This window comes from Ascaphus truei, chromosome 5 (assembly GCF_040206685.1).
Source record: "Ascaphus truei isolate aAscTru1 chromosome 5, aAscTru1.hap1, whole genome shotgun sequence".
Lineage (NCBI taxonomy): Eukaryota > Metazoa > Chordata > Amphibia > Anura > Ascaphidae > Ascaphus > Ascaphus truei.
In genome coordinates, this window is record NC_134487.1 from 177,218,156 (window position 1) to 177,238,219 (window position 20,064).

General features: G+C 41.9%; 1 protein-coding gene across 2 annotated transcripts in view; it reads right to left on the reverse strand.

Annotated features, from left to right (window-relative positions):
- Positions 1–531: 531 nt before the first annotated feature.
- LOC142495614 (glutamine--fructose-6-phosphate aminotransferase [isomerizing] 1) overlaps positions 532–20,064 on the reverse strand; it is a 38,378-nt gene continuing 18,845 nt past the window's right edge. The window contains exons 5-20 of one of the 2 annotated variants that reach the window (XM_075601305.1): positions 19,975–20,033; positions 19,279–19,413; positions 19,006–19,067; positions 18,719–18,798; positions 17,419–17,472; positions 14,190–14,295; positions 13,298–13,461; positions 12,938–13,033; positions 12,433–12,530; positions 10,114–10,234; positions 9,550–9,707; positions 9,173–9,287; positions 7,470–7,597; positions 6,526–6,693; positions 6,103–6,264; positions 532–5,422 (exon numbers count right to left, since the gene is read on the reverse strand). In XM_075601305.1, coding sequence (XP_075457420.1) covers positions 5,378–5,422; positions 6,103–6,264; positions 6,526–6,693; positions 7,470–7,597; positions 9,173–9,287; positions 9,550–9,707; positions 10,114–10,234; positions 12,433–12,530; positions 12,938–13,033; positions 13,298–13,461; positions 14,190–14,295; positions 17,419–17,472; positions 18,719–18,798; positions 19,006–19,067; positions 19,279–19,413; positions 19,975–20,033 — 1,751 coding nt within the window. In that variant the 3' untranslated portion in view covers positions 532–5,377. The remainder of the gene's footprint in view (positions 5,423–6,102; positions 6,265–6,525; positions 6,694–7,469; positions 7,598–9,172; positions 9,288–9,549; positions 9,708–10,113; positions 10,235–12,432; positions 12,531–12,937; positions 13,034–13,297; positions 13,462–14,189; positions 14,296–17,418; positions 17,473–18,718; positions 18,799–19,005; positions 19,068–19,278; positions 19,414–19,974; positions 20,034–20,064) is intronic. The other variant, XM_075601306.1, reaches the window with a different exon arrangement.

Here is a 20,064-nt window from a genome sequence, read left to right on the forward strand (position 1 = left end):
ACAAGATGTTCACGGGACCTCGCTATAGATTATTTTCCGCAGGCTATGGAAATCTAACAGCCAACGCCCTGCTTCATATATTATTTTCTTGGCATTTCTTGCGGCCTACAGTGTGCCATTTTAATTGATACATTATGTGTGTTTGGCAGTCTTGGAAATGGGTGTGACCAGCTGATTCATATTGACAGGCTTTGCCATCCCTGAACTTGTAGACGACACCCCAATAAATGTTTTCATGAACCAAGCGTCTATAAAAATTGCCATTAAAACCTCATATGACCTGTATTTGAATTGGGCACGCAACACGCCTTCTGTAACCATTACACAGTCTAAAGCCTATGAGCGTGTTGCAAGTCGTCAAGCCGTGAACAAAGCATTTACTATAGCAATAAGTGCAAGGGGAGTTAATTAGGCAACAATTAATGTTACTCACTTTTTTTAAACACTGAAGGTACAACTTCCTTAGGCACAGAACAGGGGAAAAGAAAAACAAGACGACACTTGATATATAAAATACACATTTTGTTGAGATTTCAGTTTAAAAACACTTTATTTAAACCCATTTGATGGAAGATACAAAATAAAGAAATTCAATAGTGGGTGGGAAAAAAATGCAAATTATTCAATGTCAACACTCTGCAAAATCATATACAGTATTAGGGGCCTCATTACCCATTCAGCCTAGAATGTCAGATATATATATATATATATATATATATATATATATATATATATATATATATATATATATATATATATATATATATATATTTTTTTTTTTTGAGTGAGCTACACAAATTGGCATATGTAAACCTCGAAAACAGAAGAATTATGACAGTATCTACAGACACACAATATTAACCCCTTTACTGCCTAAAATGGCCTGGTACACATTGCCTGTCAAGTCCCTGTAGCTGCAAAACCGTCATGTAAATGGAGAAACAAGGGCACGGAGCGGCCAACCACCGTAGTGCAATTTTTATATCAAAGTGTCACTTCCGTATAACTGCAGTCACAAAATAAAGACCGACTTCCATCTCTGACATTAACATCCTTATTCAATGTTGTGGTAACCGGTCTCCCCATACTGGAGAATATTTGGGCTCCATTTTTTTCCGATGAAGTCGATCTCGTCTCCTGCATGGGGAGCAGCATAATGAAAGTAAGCCAGTTCTGCATGCAGTTTAGGTAGACTAATGCAATAGGTAGACCATTTCCAGCAACGGTCTATTACCCGTTACATGGGAGGTGACATTAAAGAGGCAGAGAGAATGGAAATAGCGTTATTTTTATTTTTTTTCAATACCTCTGTCCTACACCTAGGGAACCGTATTTATGACTATGTATTCCATTATATTGGCACCTACCAACAGGGCCACTGACAAGGGGGGGGGGCGGGGGGCAGAAGAACTATTTCACCACACGGAAGCACGATGCCGCTTTGGTTGATTTTACTGTATTGTTGCAAAACACAAAAACAAACTGCAGTAGGAATGTTTGAGATATATATATTAAAAAAAAAAGATAATTTATCCTAAAAGCATTGTATGAAGCACCGAGCAGCAAAGAACCGCTAACTCACACTCCATAAAAGGCAGTGAAACATACTACTTAAATATACTGTACAGAAAGTGACACCTGAACAAAAAGTACTGCAGCTCGAACATTTAATCTAGACTATTTAAAAGGTATTTCCAGCCTTCGTTTAGGAGCCTGCACAGTAATGGGCTATTGTGGAATCCTTACTATTCCTAAAGCACATAACAGTATAGCATACATGCTGCAATCTATACTGTGTGTATGATGCAGGTAAAGGTGACACTGTGTGCTCATTTGCATGTCATTTCCCAGTGTTCCTTGCCATAGTGGCAGCACTGTATGCTGGGTGATAATGGTGAAAGGCAGGGTTGCAGACCTGTCTAAAACTAGGTCACACCAATCACTCACCTCAGTAGTGGCAGAAACCAGTGTGTCTGTGCGTGTTGGCTCACTCAGCGTGGAGGCGCGTCAGCCAGCAGGGGATACAACACGATTGTCTTCCCATGTGGCGATGCGGTCACGTGGGAGCCAATGCAAGGGCAAATACAGGGAGCCAATGGTAGCGCAGCTACAGTTGACCAATGGCCGCACCACCCCCACCGCTCCCTACAGACTGCAGTTTTAAGCTGTGCGCGCGCCGCTAGGCGCGCGTGCAGCAGCCTTCACCGGGGACTTAGCCCAACATGTGAATGTGCTCACAAGTGATTTTTTTATTTACTATATGTAGATAAACCATATACAACCATCTTCTAGCTTGTAGTTACCACCTGTGTAAGGGCACTGTGCAATTATTTGCCACCAACTAGTAACAATCTAAAAACACAGGCAAGGAGAGAATTTCTGAAAGGAGGTCTCTATTAAAATCACTTGCATGTGATGGCGTTAAATTTAGGCTAGAGGTGGCGCTGAAAAGATTGGCGCCCTAGTGCTTTTTCTGTCATATTATAATGTGCAAGACAATTTAAACAGATTATGCAAATTGTGGACTTATCTAAGAAGATGTGCTATTCTCATCGAAATTCCAGACTCGGCCTTGTAGTATGATCATAAATCTATTTATTTTCGGTGTTTTGGCTCTGGAAAGCAGGTTTAAATATGCAGAGGAAGTCAGTTTCTGCATAGAAGTTACATTTTAAAATCTAAAGTATGCTCGGGAGATTAAAACATTCAGGCTCTTGAAAAAAAAATACGTAAAAACATGTTAATATTCACTTCAGTGGGGTGTTTATTAAAAGCTTTTAGTAGCAAAACTTAACGCATTACTAGATTTAGCAAGATTAGGAGGTCGGATTCAACATTTACCAACACATTTAGCACGATGTTGAGAAGGATAAGCTTGTGTGAACTGAATCCTACTTTGCGCTGCAGGATTCTTCGGGTACGGAGTGATAAACAGGGCGATATCCGACATTTATAAAAACTCTAGCAGGCTTCAGGCTGCAAAGCAGATGCTATTTCCCCCCTATCTGCAGCCAGAGACTTAATTGTAGTGTAAAGAACATGAGAAAAGAGGACTGTCTGATCACTGTCCATTGTTCTACTGTATGCAGATATGCATCCTACAATACGTTCTGTACGTCTCTTTGGTCCTGTGTAATGTTGATAAAAAGGCGGGGGGGGTGCAGGGGGAAGAGAGGAAATTACTATTTCATGAAAATTTGTCTTAAAAAAAAAATATATATATATAAAATCATATCACTAAACACTATTCTAAACAGCAATATTTAAAATTCGATACAAACATGTATGGTGAAAAAAGGCTGAAAAACAAACACACAAATAAGCCCTGTCACATTGTTTTCATACACATTAGAACTAGTGCATGTTTATGCTTAAGAAATCCTTCATTAGCCAAATCAATTAGCCTGTTTGTGCCGAATGCAGGAGGAAAGACTGCTATGCAGCCAATTTAGCATTAAAACAGCAGCATTTCAATGTAGAATGTAAAGTACCTATCCACTGTGCAGTAATATTTCTCGAACAAACTTATGTCAGTGTTGGCCTTAACCCTTACAATGCTGGAAGGAACAGTAAAGAACTGCAGGTTCATTCTCTTCTGGCCCTCACTGTAGGGAGGTCAAGAAAACGCCATGATCAGACGCTCATTAACCCCACGGCTGCTACAAGGGGGAGGGCAGCCTCCCCCTCCAGTAGCAAAAACCAGCAACATGTGAAGACAATTCAGCACTTTTTTGCCTTTAAAACTATATATACTATAAGTGATTGTAATGTGCACCTAATCCCATTACTTTGGAAAGCAGAAATCATGTGATAGACGACATTGCCCGATGTATTGCTGCAGGATTGCAACGTAGTTAACCCGCGATCTTACAGCGTTCCAGTGCATTGCAGAGGTTAACCGACTCGTGGAATATGCACTTGAACAGGCTTCACTTTCCAGATCAACAAAGAAGCCCCAAATCCACTATCCAGATGTTGACTTACAACTCTACTGGCCCAAACACTGGCTTAATGTATTAAACACGGAGGGAAAACAAAACGTTGGTTATCAATATAAATACACATGGCAGGTACAGTAGATGTCCGAGCAGAATGCGTACCCTCCATGATGTTACTGGATCGGACCCTACTCCCTACAACAGCAGAACATAATATTACATCAATAGTCTCCCAATTCCTAATAGAGCTTATTGAGCCGGCTCTTCATGGAGTTGCATGTATTCTGGTTGAAAGCTAGGAAATTAAAACTACTCTCACTAAGCTAGTCTTCTTTAAAGATTAAAATGCCGTTTGCAAGTCAATTCGCTAAATGGGCACTATGGGTCAATGCATTTTAGACCCAACATACAGCATTGCAGAATGATGGACAGGCACCAAACTTCTACACAGAGGAAAGAAAACAGGAACGCTCCATCAGTATGATGCACGCAATGTTTTGTTTTTAAATTGTACCGCTCCTTTTTCTGTTCTGCGCGTGTGGACAAGCAGGACTGGAGGTCTCGGGTGCAGTAGGACTTTAAAATCAGGACGGAACTGTACTTTTAATGTACAGATACTTTTTTTTGGTTACTAGATTGTGCAACCAACACTAGTAATGAGGCCTGTTCATTCCTTCACTGCGAGAGGGGTCTGCAATGCGCTGCACACAACGTCAAGTATCTTTCTGAACAAAATGCCAACATCCCATCAAGTTATGGGATTAGGCAGGAGACACGGCAATAACGAAACATAATATTTCAACAATATTAATCAATGTTGCTTGAAGCAATGCAGGCTGCTCTGAACAACATATTACACTATATTATATGCACGCTCTTAAATTAAATGTTTTTTCCCCCCAATGAATGTGACCCATGGCCATATTTGCCAAGCTGTGCCATAAAACAAACCTTACCGCGAGATAAGAATCTGCGGCTCACTCGAAAATAGCAGCACTTGGTAAATATGGGCCATAATCCAGATCTGTAATCACAGTGGGACAACACAATGGATCCCAGTTTAAAGTATGGGATAAATGGGGTGACAGAAATGAACTGCCACAACAACGAGCGGTGGGAAATTCTGGGCCAAGCAACTTTGTCAGTGCGTGGGCATATCAAAATCTGGCGTGGTGAAAGTCACACTACACCGTCACCACCACGTTTACCTCTGTCAAGCTGTGTCCACTAGGGACGGTATGTGTACAGTATTATGGGGTACATAACAGGTAGGCCGTGCAAAGGGAAACAAAAAAAGCTGTGCTGCAATGAATCTCACACTGTGGAATGGATGGTAACAGAGATGCACAGCGAGCCCGAGCTTTCAAAATTCAAGGAGTAATGATACAAGTAGAAAAAAATATATATGTCCGTCTTCCCAGGTATTGTATGGGGCAGAGTTACTCAACAGTGACAGACTTGGCGAGGTTTCTCGGGCAATCCACCTGTAAGAGGAAGAAGAATCAGAAATCAGCAAGTTTCCTATGAAAAGCAGTGTAATTATTTCTAACCTAATAGTCAGAGCAGTCGTTCTGTTGTCTTCATGTAATATATTCTGTGAAGCTGTCCCACTGCTGGAAAATACTTTAGTCCCATTCAGTGGAACGGAGACTATTTTTACACCAGCATGGAGAAGCTACTACACAGCGTACAGAATAAGGCAGGGGTTCTCAACTCCAGTCCTCAAAAATAAAAAATAAAAACACATCGGTTGAGCCACCAGTGCCAAAAACAGGGGTATCCTAAAAACCTGGCCTGTTGGGCTGGAGTTGAGAACCCCTGGTGGTTAGTGGTGTTTTTAAGCTTGCACAGAAACCCTACCCCCAGACATACACCTTCTAAATACACACAAGTTACTAGTGCTGTTAAAGTTTCAAATAGTGTATTCTATGTGTAGCAGAACTACAACTCCCAGTGTCCTTTGGGAACGCGGTAAATTCATCTTCCAGGGACAGGCAGCGTCAGGTAGGACAGGTAGCTGCACAACATAATAGGAGATCTCACTTCCAGAGTGATGTACCCAAGGAGTGGGCACCATCTCAAAAGCTGCCTGTTCAGTGCAGCCACTGGAAATGAGGTCCTTTCGCTGCCTGAAGTACAATGTAATACGAAGTAAATAACTTACATCGAATCCCCTCAAAACAGCGAGGTGGTAAGAAAGGAGCTGCAGTGGAACGACGCTCAGGACTCCTTGCAGACAATCCACAGTGTGAGGGACTTTAATCGTACGCTTGATGGTGTTAATCGTCTCTGTGTCCTCCTTATCACAGATCACCACAGGACGACCCTGAAAACAAGTCCGGGAGAAATTAAATGGAGAACAGCCACGCACAGGAGGGTATTCAACATAGTGAGCTACTAATTCACCGGAAATCTTAATATTAAACAGGGCAGTACTTCCTGGGACAAAAGTGGCATGTTCAATGGGTAGCATGGCGCCAACTACTTAAAAATAAAATGATTGTCCCAGCTGGAAGTAAAAACTTGGCAGTTTATTTGTATCAATAAACAAGGTTTGTTTGCCTTGTTCCTCCTGTTTTGACCTCACCTGCCTCGCCACGACCTGTTGCAGAGCGTTCTGGCACTTGGTATATGTGTGGTCTCTCATGATGATCATGATAACTGGCATGAGTTTGTCAACCAGTGCCAGTGGGCCGTGTTTTAGCTCTCCTGCCAAGATGCCTTCTGAATGCATGTATGTGATTTCTTTGATTTTCTGGATAGAGGGAGAAAGGAGAACCTAAAGTCAGTTTCATGAGAAGCCATGGTCATTCAGAACCTGGATCTAGATTCTTGCACCAGAGACTCGAGCGTGGAGTTGGAAGTTGCAGATTCAAACACTGTCAAAATGTATCAAATCAGAAGTAGACTTATTTACAGATGGATGATAATGTTGTCCTACCCTATGACTTCCAGAATCAATATGGAGCATAGTGAGTGGTAATGCGTTTTGTATACAATACTCAAAGCTGTGTGACCAGTAGTGGAACTACCACCGTTCAGCTGCAACAGGGCCCACGGCTTTCAGAGGCCCATACTCCAGTGCGCTGGAATGCTATCCTGGCAAGTCTTAGTAGTTCTACAGGCCCCCTCCTCTTCCCCTAGGATAGGGGGGGGGGGCATACCTGTGGTGTACGGCCTAACCTGAATGGGCTCACGACCACCATTTCCCACTTCACTCAACTAGAAAACAATTTCTCCTCCTATGATTCGGCTTAAACAATTAGGCTATTAAAAATGGTATTTTGCATCTCTTACTCCTGAATGCTACCATGAAGGCCAGCAACATATAAATGTACTGAATGAATGCCTCTAAAGTGGAAATATCAAGCATGTGCTTGAATCTAAAATCACACACGCCATTTGCTGAAATGCAGACGCCTTTGGCAAATAAGGGGTTATCAACTGCACGCATGTGGAGGCAAACAGTGAACGCATCAGGGACCGGGTGAATATCACTTTGCACAGATAATGCAGCTCTGTTCTACCTACCAAAGCGCCTTCCAAGCAGGTAGCATAGTGGTACCCACGTCCCATGATCAGTACAGATTTCTGCTGGTAAAGCTCGACGGCCAGTTTCTGAATTTCATCATCCAGGCTCAGCACTTCCTTTATGTAGTCTACAGCAAGAGGGAAAAAAAGTGCATTAAAACCGCGTCACTGCCAAAGCGAATGCCGTGTACATACATACATACATACATACATACATACATACATTACATACATACATACATACATACATCGTAGAGGAGGTTGAAAAAAGACCTACCAAGTTCAACCTATGCTAAATTTAGACAGATACTTTATCCTATACTTGCACGTACGTCTCCTCTGGCAATACAAAGGAGTAGGTTATCTTGGGGATCCTACTTTGCCACTGTGGCTTTTACCCAGTGTGCCAGGTTGATTATATGAAGGGAAATTACGTGGAGATTTAGTCAAGCAATGCCAAGCAACAATTCTGAAGAGCTTACTGGTAAGAACACGGGCATTGAAGTGGGTGAATCCAGTTCAAATTCCAATATTTCTTGGGTCATGGAAAGTCACTTTATCTCCCTGCATCTCAGGCACCAAAGTAAGAGGTGTGAGCTCTTTGAGGCAGGGACTGTTTGTACACCACACATAGTATTTTGCAGGCACTCTGCCAGCGTTATACAAGAAATATTTTTAAAGGCAAGAGGATTAGATTTAAAAATTTAAGTTTGGGAAGCTAAGTGTGACATGGTAACAGTGTGCTCATTTGCATGTCACTACCCAGAATCCTTTGTCTCCAGCTTTCCCACTGTGTGACAATGGGCTGAGTGAAGCAGGTTTAGGGACCGGTAGAAGACAAAGATACACTCATGGGTATTGCATCTTTGCTGTACCTTGCATGATTGAGAGTTATCGCCCTCGTCACCCTCATTATGTATGTATCAGTCAGAAACTAAACATTAACCCATTGTAATACTTTCATTGTGTGTTCTGTCACCTTTGAAATGAGAATTTAAAAAAAACTGAAGCATTTTCAGACATGGATTGTAGTATTTTACTCTCTGTCCCCTTTTCCATCCTTGTATTACACACACAAAAAAAATAAAATAAACCTAACCAGTAGGTATAGAACTCTCCCAAGAACAGCGAGAGCAAAAATATATCAAATTAGTACACGTATCATGCCAAATTACACAGAATTGTTAAACAAATTAAAACAAACGACATCCCAACAATTAAATGACACGGGAGACCAAAAATCGTGAGGTGATGCAATACCAGAGTGGGTCGAGGTAAATTACCTTTGCACGAAAAGTCCTCAATTGTCTATATTACTTTAGTTTAGGTGTGTGAGTCTGCTTGTGATGTTTGTTTTAACTGGTTTACATTTGTGTATTTTGCAATGCTACGTGTTCCCATTGATTTATAGATTTTTGCAAGCCCCTGGGTGCTCTCACTTGTCAACATACATGTAGTTGCATGCATTTGTTTCTCCAGTAGGTGCCCCCCCCTTGGTATCATTTTGGTTGGGTTAGGTGCTTTTATTCTTTGGAAATAGTAGTGCAGACTCTGTGTGCCCTATTACAGATACAACACTGTAGAGCCTGCACAAAAGCATCTCTCCCGCTTAACTGCCCAGAACCGGTGATAGAACTCAGACGTTCCCCCGTCTCCCACACCAGCCTCAGTGACGGCTACTCTCTGAAATGTGTGCCTCGTACCTGGTAAGGATTTCAGACCCTGCATGATTTGCTTGCGCCGTTCTTGCACGGATATCCGGTCATCGCACACCAGCAGGGCAAACATCACCAGAGACACAAACTGGCTAGTGTAAGCCTAAGGAAAGAGAGGCAGCTGTTAGCCACGGATATAAAAGTTCCAGGACGTCTACGATGAATGAATATAGTGAGACAAATGTGGATACGGGATCTTAAGTGATGTGTCGCCGAGGTGGGTTCGTGTCCCTCATTCAGAAAAAGGGTTAATATGGAGAGGCTCTCCAAAGACAGCCTTACCCACATAAGGCTGTTCGATCTACAACCCCAAATTAAAAGTGATCAGGCCTGACAATGTACATGGGGGTTACCAGACCACTCACCTTTGTGCTGGCCACTCCAATCTCGGGCCCAGCATTGATATGGACTCCGCAGTCGGTGTCCCGGGAGATGGAGCTGCCCACAGTATTGGTTATTCCCACGGTGAGGGCGCCCCGTTCCTTGCAATACCTGAGGGCTAGCAGCGTGTCTGCAGTCTCTCCTGTGAAGAACAAAGATGAGCAGATTATATATAATGAACATCACAAGGGTACAGTGTACACACTACTGTAGCTCACAAGTATTCCCAAGGTATATACAAAGATAACAAGTGCTTAGAGCGCAAGATCGTGGAAGAGCCCCTATCCATTTCTAGAAGACCTTTCTCCCATTTATCTCCCGGTTTACAGCTCATGAAAGCAAACTTAAAGGGGCTGTCACTCTGACAACGAAGGTGTAACGGCAGTGACATGTTTAGGGGGTTACATCTGGGTAATTTATGCACCTTTCTCCCCCTCCACCCCCCCTCATCAAATTCCCACACCTATAAAATAACTATTTAAAAACGGTACCCGGGTTGTCAAGGTGATGAAAAGAAGCCCTTTACGTTACAGTTCAGATCTGCTCACCAGACTGGCTGATGAAGAAGCATACGTCGTCCCTGAAGACTGGAGTGTTCCTGTCCAAAAAGTCACTAGCAAGCTCCACCATGACAGGCAGCTCGGTCAGCTCTTCCAGTATTTGACGGGTCTGTGATTAAAGATTTGTGTTACTATCAAGGGTCACATTCGATCTATCTTTACTTCAAGCCACACCCTAAACTTTTTTGGTTCTTTAAAACAAAAACAAACACTACACTGCCCCTTTGGCAAGGTTATTTATGGTACAGGAAAGTTCCAGGTAAAAGTGACATCAATAAGAGGACAGGATATAATGTAACTAAATGATTTAGCAGCCGAGATACTTCTAACTCTGGTGGTACATCACTGCTAAAGGAACGCAGTCTGAAATGAGAACTTTATATTAAAATCACACTCTTTTCAAACACCCCCCTCCTGTCCTCACCAAATAGTCCCCGTCACAGGCAGAGCTGGAAATGAGATCACAGGAGGGGACAGCAGAGAGATGCAGAACACTGAACATAGCAGCACATCGAAGGAAACCATGAAATCCATTACTTTGGCATCAATAGAATAACGTGATAGGATCCCAAGTCCTTTCTTGATATATTTAACACACAACGTAATTGCCTTACATGAAAGCATTCAGGTTCAAGTTAATTTATAGGGGTAGAGTCTGCATTTAAAATCACTGGCCAAATTAGATTTTTAATTCAGTCTTATTTCCTTTGTTCTTTTCAATTTATCTGACTCATTTAGTTTCAAAGAATTGCCCACTTACAGTAGTTCAGTTTTAACGTAATATTGTTATATTTCAAATTTGGTTTTAAATGTGACTAATTTCTCACAGACCAATATCGCCAATCTTTTCCGGTTTAGTTTTTTAAGGATGTATCTTTTTCATATCTCACATTGTATCTAATCCATGTTAAAATGGATTAGATACAAAAAGCGACAGTGTAGTCATTTGCCTGACATTACCCAGAATCCCTTGCTGCAGTGGAAGTACTGTATGCTGAGAGATAATGGGGAAAGGCAAGGTTGCAAACCTGTCTGTGAATGTGCCCACAAGTAGTATTTTTAATTACGGTTTGTGAAACTTCAAGAAAAGTTTACTACCATAACCCACATTTTTCTTTTTTTTGTATTCATAAAAGTGCCAACATATCCCCAAGAGATGTAAAATGCCGATCATTTGTTTACAAATGAAGGTACTGTTTTTCACGCATGCCCTTATGTATAAAAGGTGGTAACATCCAGGAATACCTATTGTATCAGGTATTGATTCTGTAACATCAAATCTATCCCAATATATTGATTTTTATTTGAAGGAACTGGTAAAAGCATTGAAATCTGATTTACAACATATCTTACAAAGCTTAAACTGGAAAGATGAATACTTTTAAGTCACATGCCTTGTGATGGTTTTTATACATCGTTATCAATCACAACCAGGGCTGTGAAGCAGCAAGTTATTTTCTGGATACAAATAAAGACATCAACTCATCACAGGCAAATTAGAGGCACTGCCATGGGACCAGGTTTGCGCCAAACTATGCTAATCTACTGATTAATGGGAGGGCCAATGGTTGAACCATTGTTTTGGCGCGAACCGGATGCTATGGCACGCTACGTAGATGACTATTGGGGGTGATCAAGGTTTTTTTTTTTTGCGCCACACACACACGGAAGGGCATTGTTTAATTCAGTGTTGCATCCAAGAAGCTTTTCATATTATCAAATGATGTTTCCCTCAAATTCAGTAAAACAATTGTTTTGGAGCACAACGTGTTAGCACTGATTTTCTCTTTTTGTATCATATTGAGTGGAAACGCACCATAAAGAAACGTAGTTGGCAATATTCAATATCTGCAGGAGAGGAAAATATTAACCCTTTTATGGCATTTCAATGCATTACTAACCAGTCTGGCAGCAAAGGGGTTAAGTACACATTTGACGATCATTTTAAAGCGTAAAACAAAATGGTGGTCAGCCCTGCTTGTTGTAAAACTGGGAGACCCTACTTTAACGTTTCAAACCCTCCCGTGCAACATGCACGTGCTACCAATGAATGAAAACTCTTCATTTTGAAACTCCATTCCTTAAAAACAGCACTGCTGCATTGACAGAACAAGGTTACAACGGTAACCAAACTGCTGAAGTGCAGGCAAAACAGCGCATACACATACAGGTAAAGCATAAAGTCGTGTAAAGGTGCTGTACAAAAAAAATAAAAACCAAGGTGCCCATCTAACGTAGCTCAGAAATGCATTGAACCATGCAGTAGCCTTCATAGTATATAGGTGGTACATAGTTGGGAATACTCACCGCAACGCCTGCGTGGTAACTGGTTCCGCAGGCAATGAGGATCAGTCGTCGGCACCTTTGGATTTCCTTAAGGTGATCCTTTAACCCTCCCAGGGTCACTATAAAAAGTGATGGGGAAACCCACCCCCAGAATCACTGTTATTGCTAATATTCAAGTGCAGCCTTTAGAGAAATCCAGTGCTTTCCATAAAAGGGAAAATCCTATTGTGTTTTAGTAAGTGGAGTTTTCACCCAAACCCAAGAAAGACGTGAAGATCGTTAAACCTTAAGTAGACACCATAATGTGTGCGGTAGTTGATCAATTAAAGTAGAACAGAGTAACTTAGTACCCCAAGGTACATGATGTTCAATTCAATAAATCAAACATGGTGTATGACTACCACAAGATGTTGCAAAGCAGCCAGGGGTGTAACTATGTGAGATTGGTTGACAACTACAGGTTTAAGTAACACAGTAAATTAAAGTCTGGTGCCCATTTCAACGTATGGATGCGAACATGCGTTACCTGTGAGGTCATCAAAGTTGACTCGTCCTCTCATGGTGTTGACGACAGATTCCGGCTGCTCGAAAATTTCCTTTTGCATGAAAGAGCTGAAGTTACCTACGATAGAGGGAAAGGAAGGTCAATGCATTCTCGCTCATCTACATGATGCTCGTTACTCTACTTTAAAACATAATTTTCTAGGTGTTTCTCCAGCATATATATATTTCTATAGTTCATATGATATTAATCTGAAGAGACTCTTGGGAGCAATCAGTGAAAAGTTTGAGAACCACTGGCTCCACTCCATCAAATTCCAAGCAGAAATGGATGCATTCGGTAGAGCAGCTTCATCTGTCCTAGCTGCACAGAAGCAGGACCTACCCTTCATGATCTGCTGCAGCTCCATCTGCAAGGTCTGGATGGCACGGGCCGGGTGATCCCCTACTTTGCGCTTGATGCGGTGGATAGAGAGCCGTCCGTCCACCACAGCAGCAACATCATCGTCCTCCAGGAAGATGACTTTGTTGGTGTGCTCAATGACCGCACTGCAAAGCAAAAAGGGTGGCACACTTACAAGCTTGATGGAATACCCAACAGTCCAGCTGCTGTATAATGGCAACACAAGTCTCCCTGCATGCGCATGAATTACAAGAGTATATGCCACGGTCTACACCTGTAAATTTCCTTCCAGCAATTGATAGTGCAGATCTTTTGCAGATTGGGATACCTGTTCCTGTACTTTGTACTTCAGTATGTAGGTCTGTGTGTATACCTGCATCAATCTGCTGTATACATGTCTTTGTCTAGGAGTACTCGTACAAGAGCAAAGGAATGGCTCAGTGGTTAAAAACACTGATTGAAAACAATGACAGAGTTTGAATCAGGGGAACCTGGTTCAATTCCCGGTGTCGGCTCCTTGTGAGCTTGGGCAAGTCACTTTATCTCAATGTGCCGCAAACACCAAAACACAGATTGGAAGCTCATCTGGGCAGGGACTGTGCACTATACTGTAATTGTGAACCACTTTGAGTCCTATTGGGAGAAAAGTGCTATATAAAGTAAATGTATTATTATTATTATTATTATTATTATTATATGCATGTGTATACACGACTACGCCCTATTTGTCTGTTGTGACCCTATAGTGGGCTCCTCTGAACTGTTTCCCACTTTGGGCCTTTGATACCCTAGCCTGCCACTAGTTCTATACATGATGCTCCCCACCACCATGTAAGAGGTAAGCATCAGATCTCCAACTCCACACAGCGCTTACCTGGCATCTGACGCAAAATAATACTCTACAGCTTTCTCCTCCACGGGGAAGAGACAGGTAGTGCTGTCCACTCTGGGCAGAGTACAGCTACCCTTCTTGTCCAAACCTGCCCATGCCAACAAAACAAAGGTTCTACATTACTCTCTGTGAAGAGATCGAAGAGAGGCTGGGGGGGGGGGGGGAAGATTGTTAAGTCCGACAAATCTCTGCCAAAACAAAAGGAAAATCAGCTCACCGCAGCACAGAGTAGTGCTTGGCAGAGACTTGGACACACATTTAAGCCAGGGGTTCTCAACTCAAGTCCTCAATTGATTGAGCCACCTGTGCTGAAGCAGCGATATCCTTAAAACCTGACCTGCTGGAGAGTAGTCTTGAGGACTGATGTTGAGAACCCCTGGTTTAAGCAATTAGATGTTCATGATGTGGCAATAACTTAACAGGGTGTTCTGTGCTTATTATACAAGACAGCAACCAAATAATATATTAAAGAGACCGGTATACCACTGTTGTGTGTATAAGTAGGCATACACAAGGCTGCTCTTCTGCTGGTCTGCCAGCAAGAGACACCCATAGCATTTTGTGTGGAATATCAGGGTGTAAAGGGGAAGGTGTTTATATTCAGTGTGCCTGCCAATGGGTGGCACTACTTGGGTCGTGTAGAAAACTCAAACGGTGGAATATAAAAAGTCAACCAGTGTTGCTGGCCCCTATGGGAGCAAAGGTGCATAATAATAATGGCATTTCCAGTCTATAGTGTAAACCCACTGCTTAATTATCTGCCACAACATGAGCAACTTTTGTGAAAACAACCGTAAAATCTGGAGCAGACTCGGCATAGAAACAAAAATTTAAATAAAGTTTCCTGGATTTCCTTTAATGATTTGAGAGAGCGAGAGAGAGGGAGAGAGAGAGAGGGAGAGAGAGAGAGACTCCGTTGGAATCAAGTTGGAAGAAAGGCCAAGGAGAATACTGTAAATGTAATGTAGAAAAGTAGACACCACCTATGCTGAATGGTGCAATGCCCTGCAGGGACAACGCTAAAAACAGGAAAAGCTGGTGCGTCTGTATGGCATTAAACCGAGCAGCATTTAAAAAGGTGCAATCCCACATAGTCGGACTGTTGAATTTCTTAGGGGCCTCTGAATGGAGAGGCCCATTTATTAATGCAGTGTTTTCTTTACCCTTAATCCCCCCTGTTCTCATCAGAGAACCAAAAACATTATGGGGAGGGAGGGGGGCTCTGCCTGTACAAGGACTTAAACACAAAAGGGAACAGCCGGAGTGAAATCAAACCGCTACCAAGTCCAACTAAAAAATATCAAATGTAAAATACTTATAAGTGTCATATTTAGGTAAAATAGGTATCAATCACTCAGATGATACCCCTTAAACATGTCACCGGAAATATTTCACAAGAGTCCTAGGAGGGATTGCACCTTTAAGATGAGGATATTTAAGCCCTTTGACAAGTGGAAGGGCCTGCAATAGGTGACAGGCCCTCCCAGCAATAAAGGGGTTAAGCTGCTTTTCCACTGCTCATTCCAGAGGACACGGAATATCAAAACGAATTCCCACCACCCGTTTACTCTTTCCAAAAGCACATGAAACATAGAATACGTAGAGAGTGTGCTTAAAAAGAGGGCCTAACTCTGGGAATGGTAAACTCCATGAGATGGGGTGCTGGCAACCTCCCACAAATATCAGGAAACTCAAAGAATGGGGCAGCAATGCTAAATCTTATTATGCTCGTAGCAATCTCCCTGGTAAGAAACAGGGGTTTTGGGGGTTTTTTTGCGAGGGGGGGTTACATTCGCCAAATTGCAGAGCAGAGAGGTTTAGAACATCTCACATCTGGGAAAAGATAATACACTCGGGTGCCGAATGTAATATTCCATTTAAACACGTGCAGCACAACTATTGTGGCACTCGAACTGATACGTAAGGTGGAAGTCAAGTGAAGTATCCTGCGGCATTGACGCCAAGAGACGTAATGTGAAACGAATGATCTATACATCACAATTGCCGAGATATATCACCCTCTAATAAGGAAGAGGTGCTTTATAGCTGTAGCGTTCAAGCAAAAGAACTTTTACAAATACACATGGCCTTTGTTATCAAATGATGGGGTTGGGCTGTTTGGGGTAAGGGACAATTGGTTCAAAATAGGGTGACAATTCAACCCCCCATTGTAGTAAACTACAAAGCAGAAGACAAATTCCTTGCTAACATCCCCTACAACTTAAGCACCGAAGCTACACTGAAAAGTTACCAGCCAATTGCCCCAAAAATCCCAATTGGATAGAAATAAGAAAAATAAAGAACAATTTTATGGATCACTTCTGGTATTGTTTCCACAAACGGTTTCATAGTGAATGTGAGAAGAGATCCCCACCAAAGATGCATTTGTGTAATTGAATTTAAAAAAAAAAAAACCCTGCTAAAACGAAGAGCAGAACTGCAGTGTCTGCTCTGCCAGAGGGGTCCACAGCGCAAGGGCAGAGCCACAGAAGTGTTTACATTTTAGTAGGTTATGGAGTTACACCAAATCACCCTCTTAATTCCAGTCCTGTGACTGAACGATATTGCTACGTCAACCTACTTTTTGTTGAATTCAATTAAAATGCAAGAGATGATACTTTACTTTATGGGGAAACAGTGACCTCCAATGGGGAAAACTGGGATTGACTAGTCCAATAAGTATAAACGCCCATCACCGGCAGTGAGCCTGTTACTGCACAGAGGTGCAGCCGCTGGCGATTGGGGGGGAAGGGGGGGCAGAGTAGGGCAAGCTTCCCCATATAGGTTTGAAAGATTACTCTGAAGCCACTTTGCGCAACGGTGTCCAAGACAGAATATGTCGTATTTAGCAATCATATGCCATTTAGGTCACCTTCCAGTGCCAGAAATTCCTTTCAATTCCAGTAAATGGGCTGTAAGGGCACTTCCAGCACCGGCTAGTGTCTTATGGCGTTGCGCTTACTGAATATGGCTCTCTAACTTTGGGTGTTTCCGACACAAACTAGAAGTTCTCCGTATGCGGAGCGGTTGTAAACCGTTGCACTGCATAAAAATCAAACAGAAAAATGGAAGCGCTTGTGTGATGTGCGTGTACACAGATACACACAAACCTGTATGGGAAACAATACCAGACATTTCTCTCATTGAACTCATTCAATAACTTATGGAAATCGGTACAATAGGAATAACAGAATGAGGTTGGATGGGGCACCTGGTTCCTGTTTAATGGGCATTCCGACAAGTGAAATGTCTATGCTGTTTACCGCTGAAAGTACAACGAGAAAGTGGGACAACACAAATCAGACAATATATCTTGGACACGGACAAGCTATGCATTGCAGGAGATCTGCAATGCATTTTAGGCAACATACATCAACGGCAGAATTAATTGCATCTGAGTAAATGGCCACTAACAAGTTCTTCCATACTGCTTTTCTCATTTGTTAAACAGTATCAATTCATTTTCAAGACATAAGCTGGCATTACACTGGTGACGCCCAACAGGGGCTTTGGGAACCCCACGGAATTTGTGAGGCGTCTCCAAGGGGGTTACCCAAAAAAGTGTCGTTTTGCTTGCGCATTGTGGGGCGCGACTTTGGACATTCCCACAGTGAGCGACAGCTATACCAACCTTCCTGTCAGCACACACGGTCAAACTGTTTTGTTAGCAAGTCTGATGATTTAATGATTAGAAGTTCGCAGGAGGTTGGTAACCACTGCATTACACCATTTATACGGAAAATATACACGTAAATATGACTACAATACACCAATGGCAAAATTATTTGCATCTGCAAAGGCACTTTAACCAATGAGAAAAGCAGTTTAGAAGAGGACCATGGATACATTTCAAGACATAAGATTGCATGACACCATTTATATATGCAGATATAACCTACAAAACAGATTGTCATTAAAATATGGTAATCATTACAACAAATGTATTCCATTATAGAATTGTATTATCTGGCAGCTGAACAGCAATGGTTATTCTTTTAATTTAGCCGTCTATTCTTCCCCCCCTTCCTTTAATAGGATGATATCCTACCTTTCTCATAATTATATGTCAAATATATTTGATTGTATTTCAGATATTCAATAACCAGAACAAAAAAATATTGGGACAGAAATTGGACATGGGATTGGCTGCAAAACATACTACTGGAGGATGTCTACATTTAGCACAGGTTGAACGTATGTCTTTTTTCAACCTCATCCACTATGTAACTATGTAACAAAGCAGGGTAACAAAACTGAAATATAGGACTTTAAAAATAAACTGTGAACACTTGTATATTTTTATTTAAATTAAACCACCATCTAAAAACAGATCTATTTTTCAAAAGGCATCTTTTTCTAATAGAATAAATACAACATTAAGCCTTTTAAAAACGGAGCCCAGGGAGAATTTGTCACCATGTTTAAGAGACTGTGCTCTTACGATGAAGCACAGGCCCATTACTTTTATGATACTTCAAAACCAGAGTGTCACCGGTTTATTCATCGCTTACCTGAGCGATAGAGGATAGGAATATGATCCGTGGACAGCTTGTGTTCACTATGGACTCCCATCAGCAGAGGGCTCCCCCTCCTACAAGACAACAACAGATCAATGACTTGGGAGTTTGACAGCTCGATGTGTTGAGAACATCTTCTCCCTGAATGTGTCACAATATATATCTCCATGTGTTTCCAAACAAACAAGTCATTGCCATTCAATGACTAGGCTCTTTAACCAGAACAGAAAGGAAACAAAAATGTAAGAGAAAGGTGCAAAAGAAAAGCCAAAATGTGTTACCTGGTTCCAACGGCCTGACCCGGGTAGTGGATACTCTTGAACACCAGGGCAAATGCACCTTCCTACAAGAGGAAACGCAGAACGCCGTTTTAATTTGAAGCATCAAAAATGTTAAATAAAATAATATTAAAACACATGTGTAGGACAGTCAACTGGACCATATTTCTAGGCAGTGCTATGCCAGAAGACACCTTCAAGCCTATTCATGTGAATGGGCCAGAAGCGGTCTTGGCACTGCACTGCTCATTAAATATGTCAAACGTGATTGCTCACCAGCTGCTGGATGACTCTCTCCACCAGGGTGGCGAAGGAGAGATGACCGCTCTCGCGGTTGTCATACATGTACTTCACGAGCTTGGCGATGGTTTCCGTGTCGGTTTCAGACTCAAACTCATAACCTTTGCTCTCCTATATAGAACGGACACAAAAATAATTAAATAATAATAAAAAAAGGGTCTAAATCTATATACTAAGTGTATTTTAGTTACATCTCATCATTTTTCTTTTGGACAAGATCCGAGTGATCACACCCAGGCTATCGATACATACAGTATTTGTAGGGTATTCTGTGTGACACTGATATACGGTTGTGACAGTGAACGGAGGTATTTTATATGTGGTAAATACTTGTAGATTCCATATACGACTTACAATAAAGAGCAGATTCTTGTTTACTTGACAGTCTGGTATAATGGTGTCTCTTCCAGGACTCGCACTGTACCCAAAGCTCTCAATGACTAAATATACTCTTTAAAATTAGAGCACATCCTTCCTGATGCCTCATTCAGTGAGGAACATGCCCAGTGGTTTATCGCCAACGTTCCAGCGTCAACTCATTGACTTGAATGGGAGCCAACAACAGAATTGGTGCAATAACCCAGTGCTCGATGCATTGCTCCACCGAGTGAAACGCTGTCAAGTTATGGCGCTATACAAGGTAGAAACCTACCCAGCACAAAGATTACTCACCAAAAATTTCTTCAGATCCTTATAGTTGGTGATAATGCCATTGTGGATAACTATGAATTCTATATGGGGAAGAAGAAATGGGATGTTCAC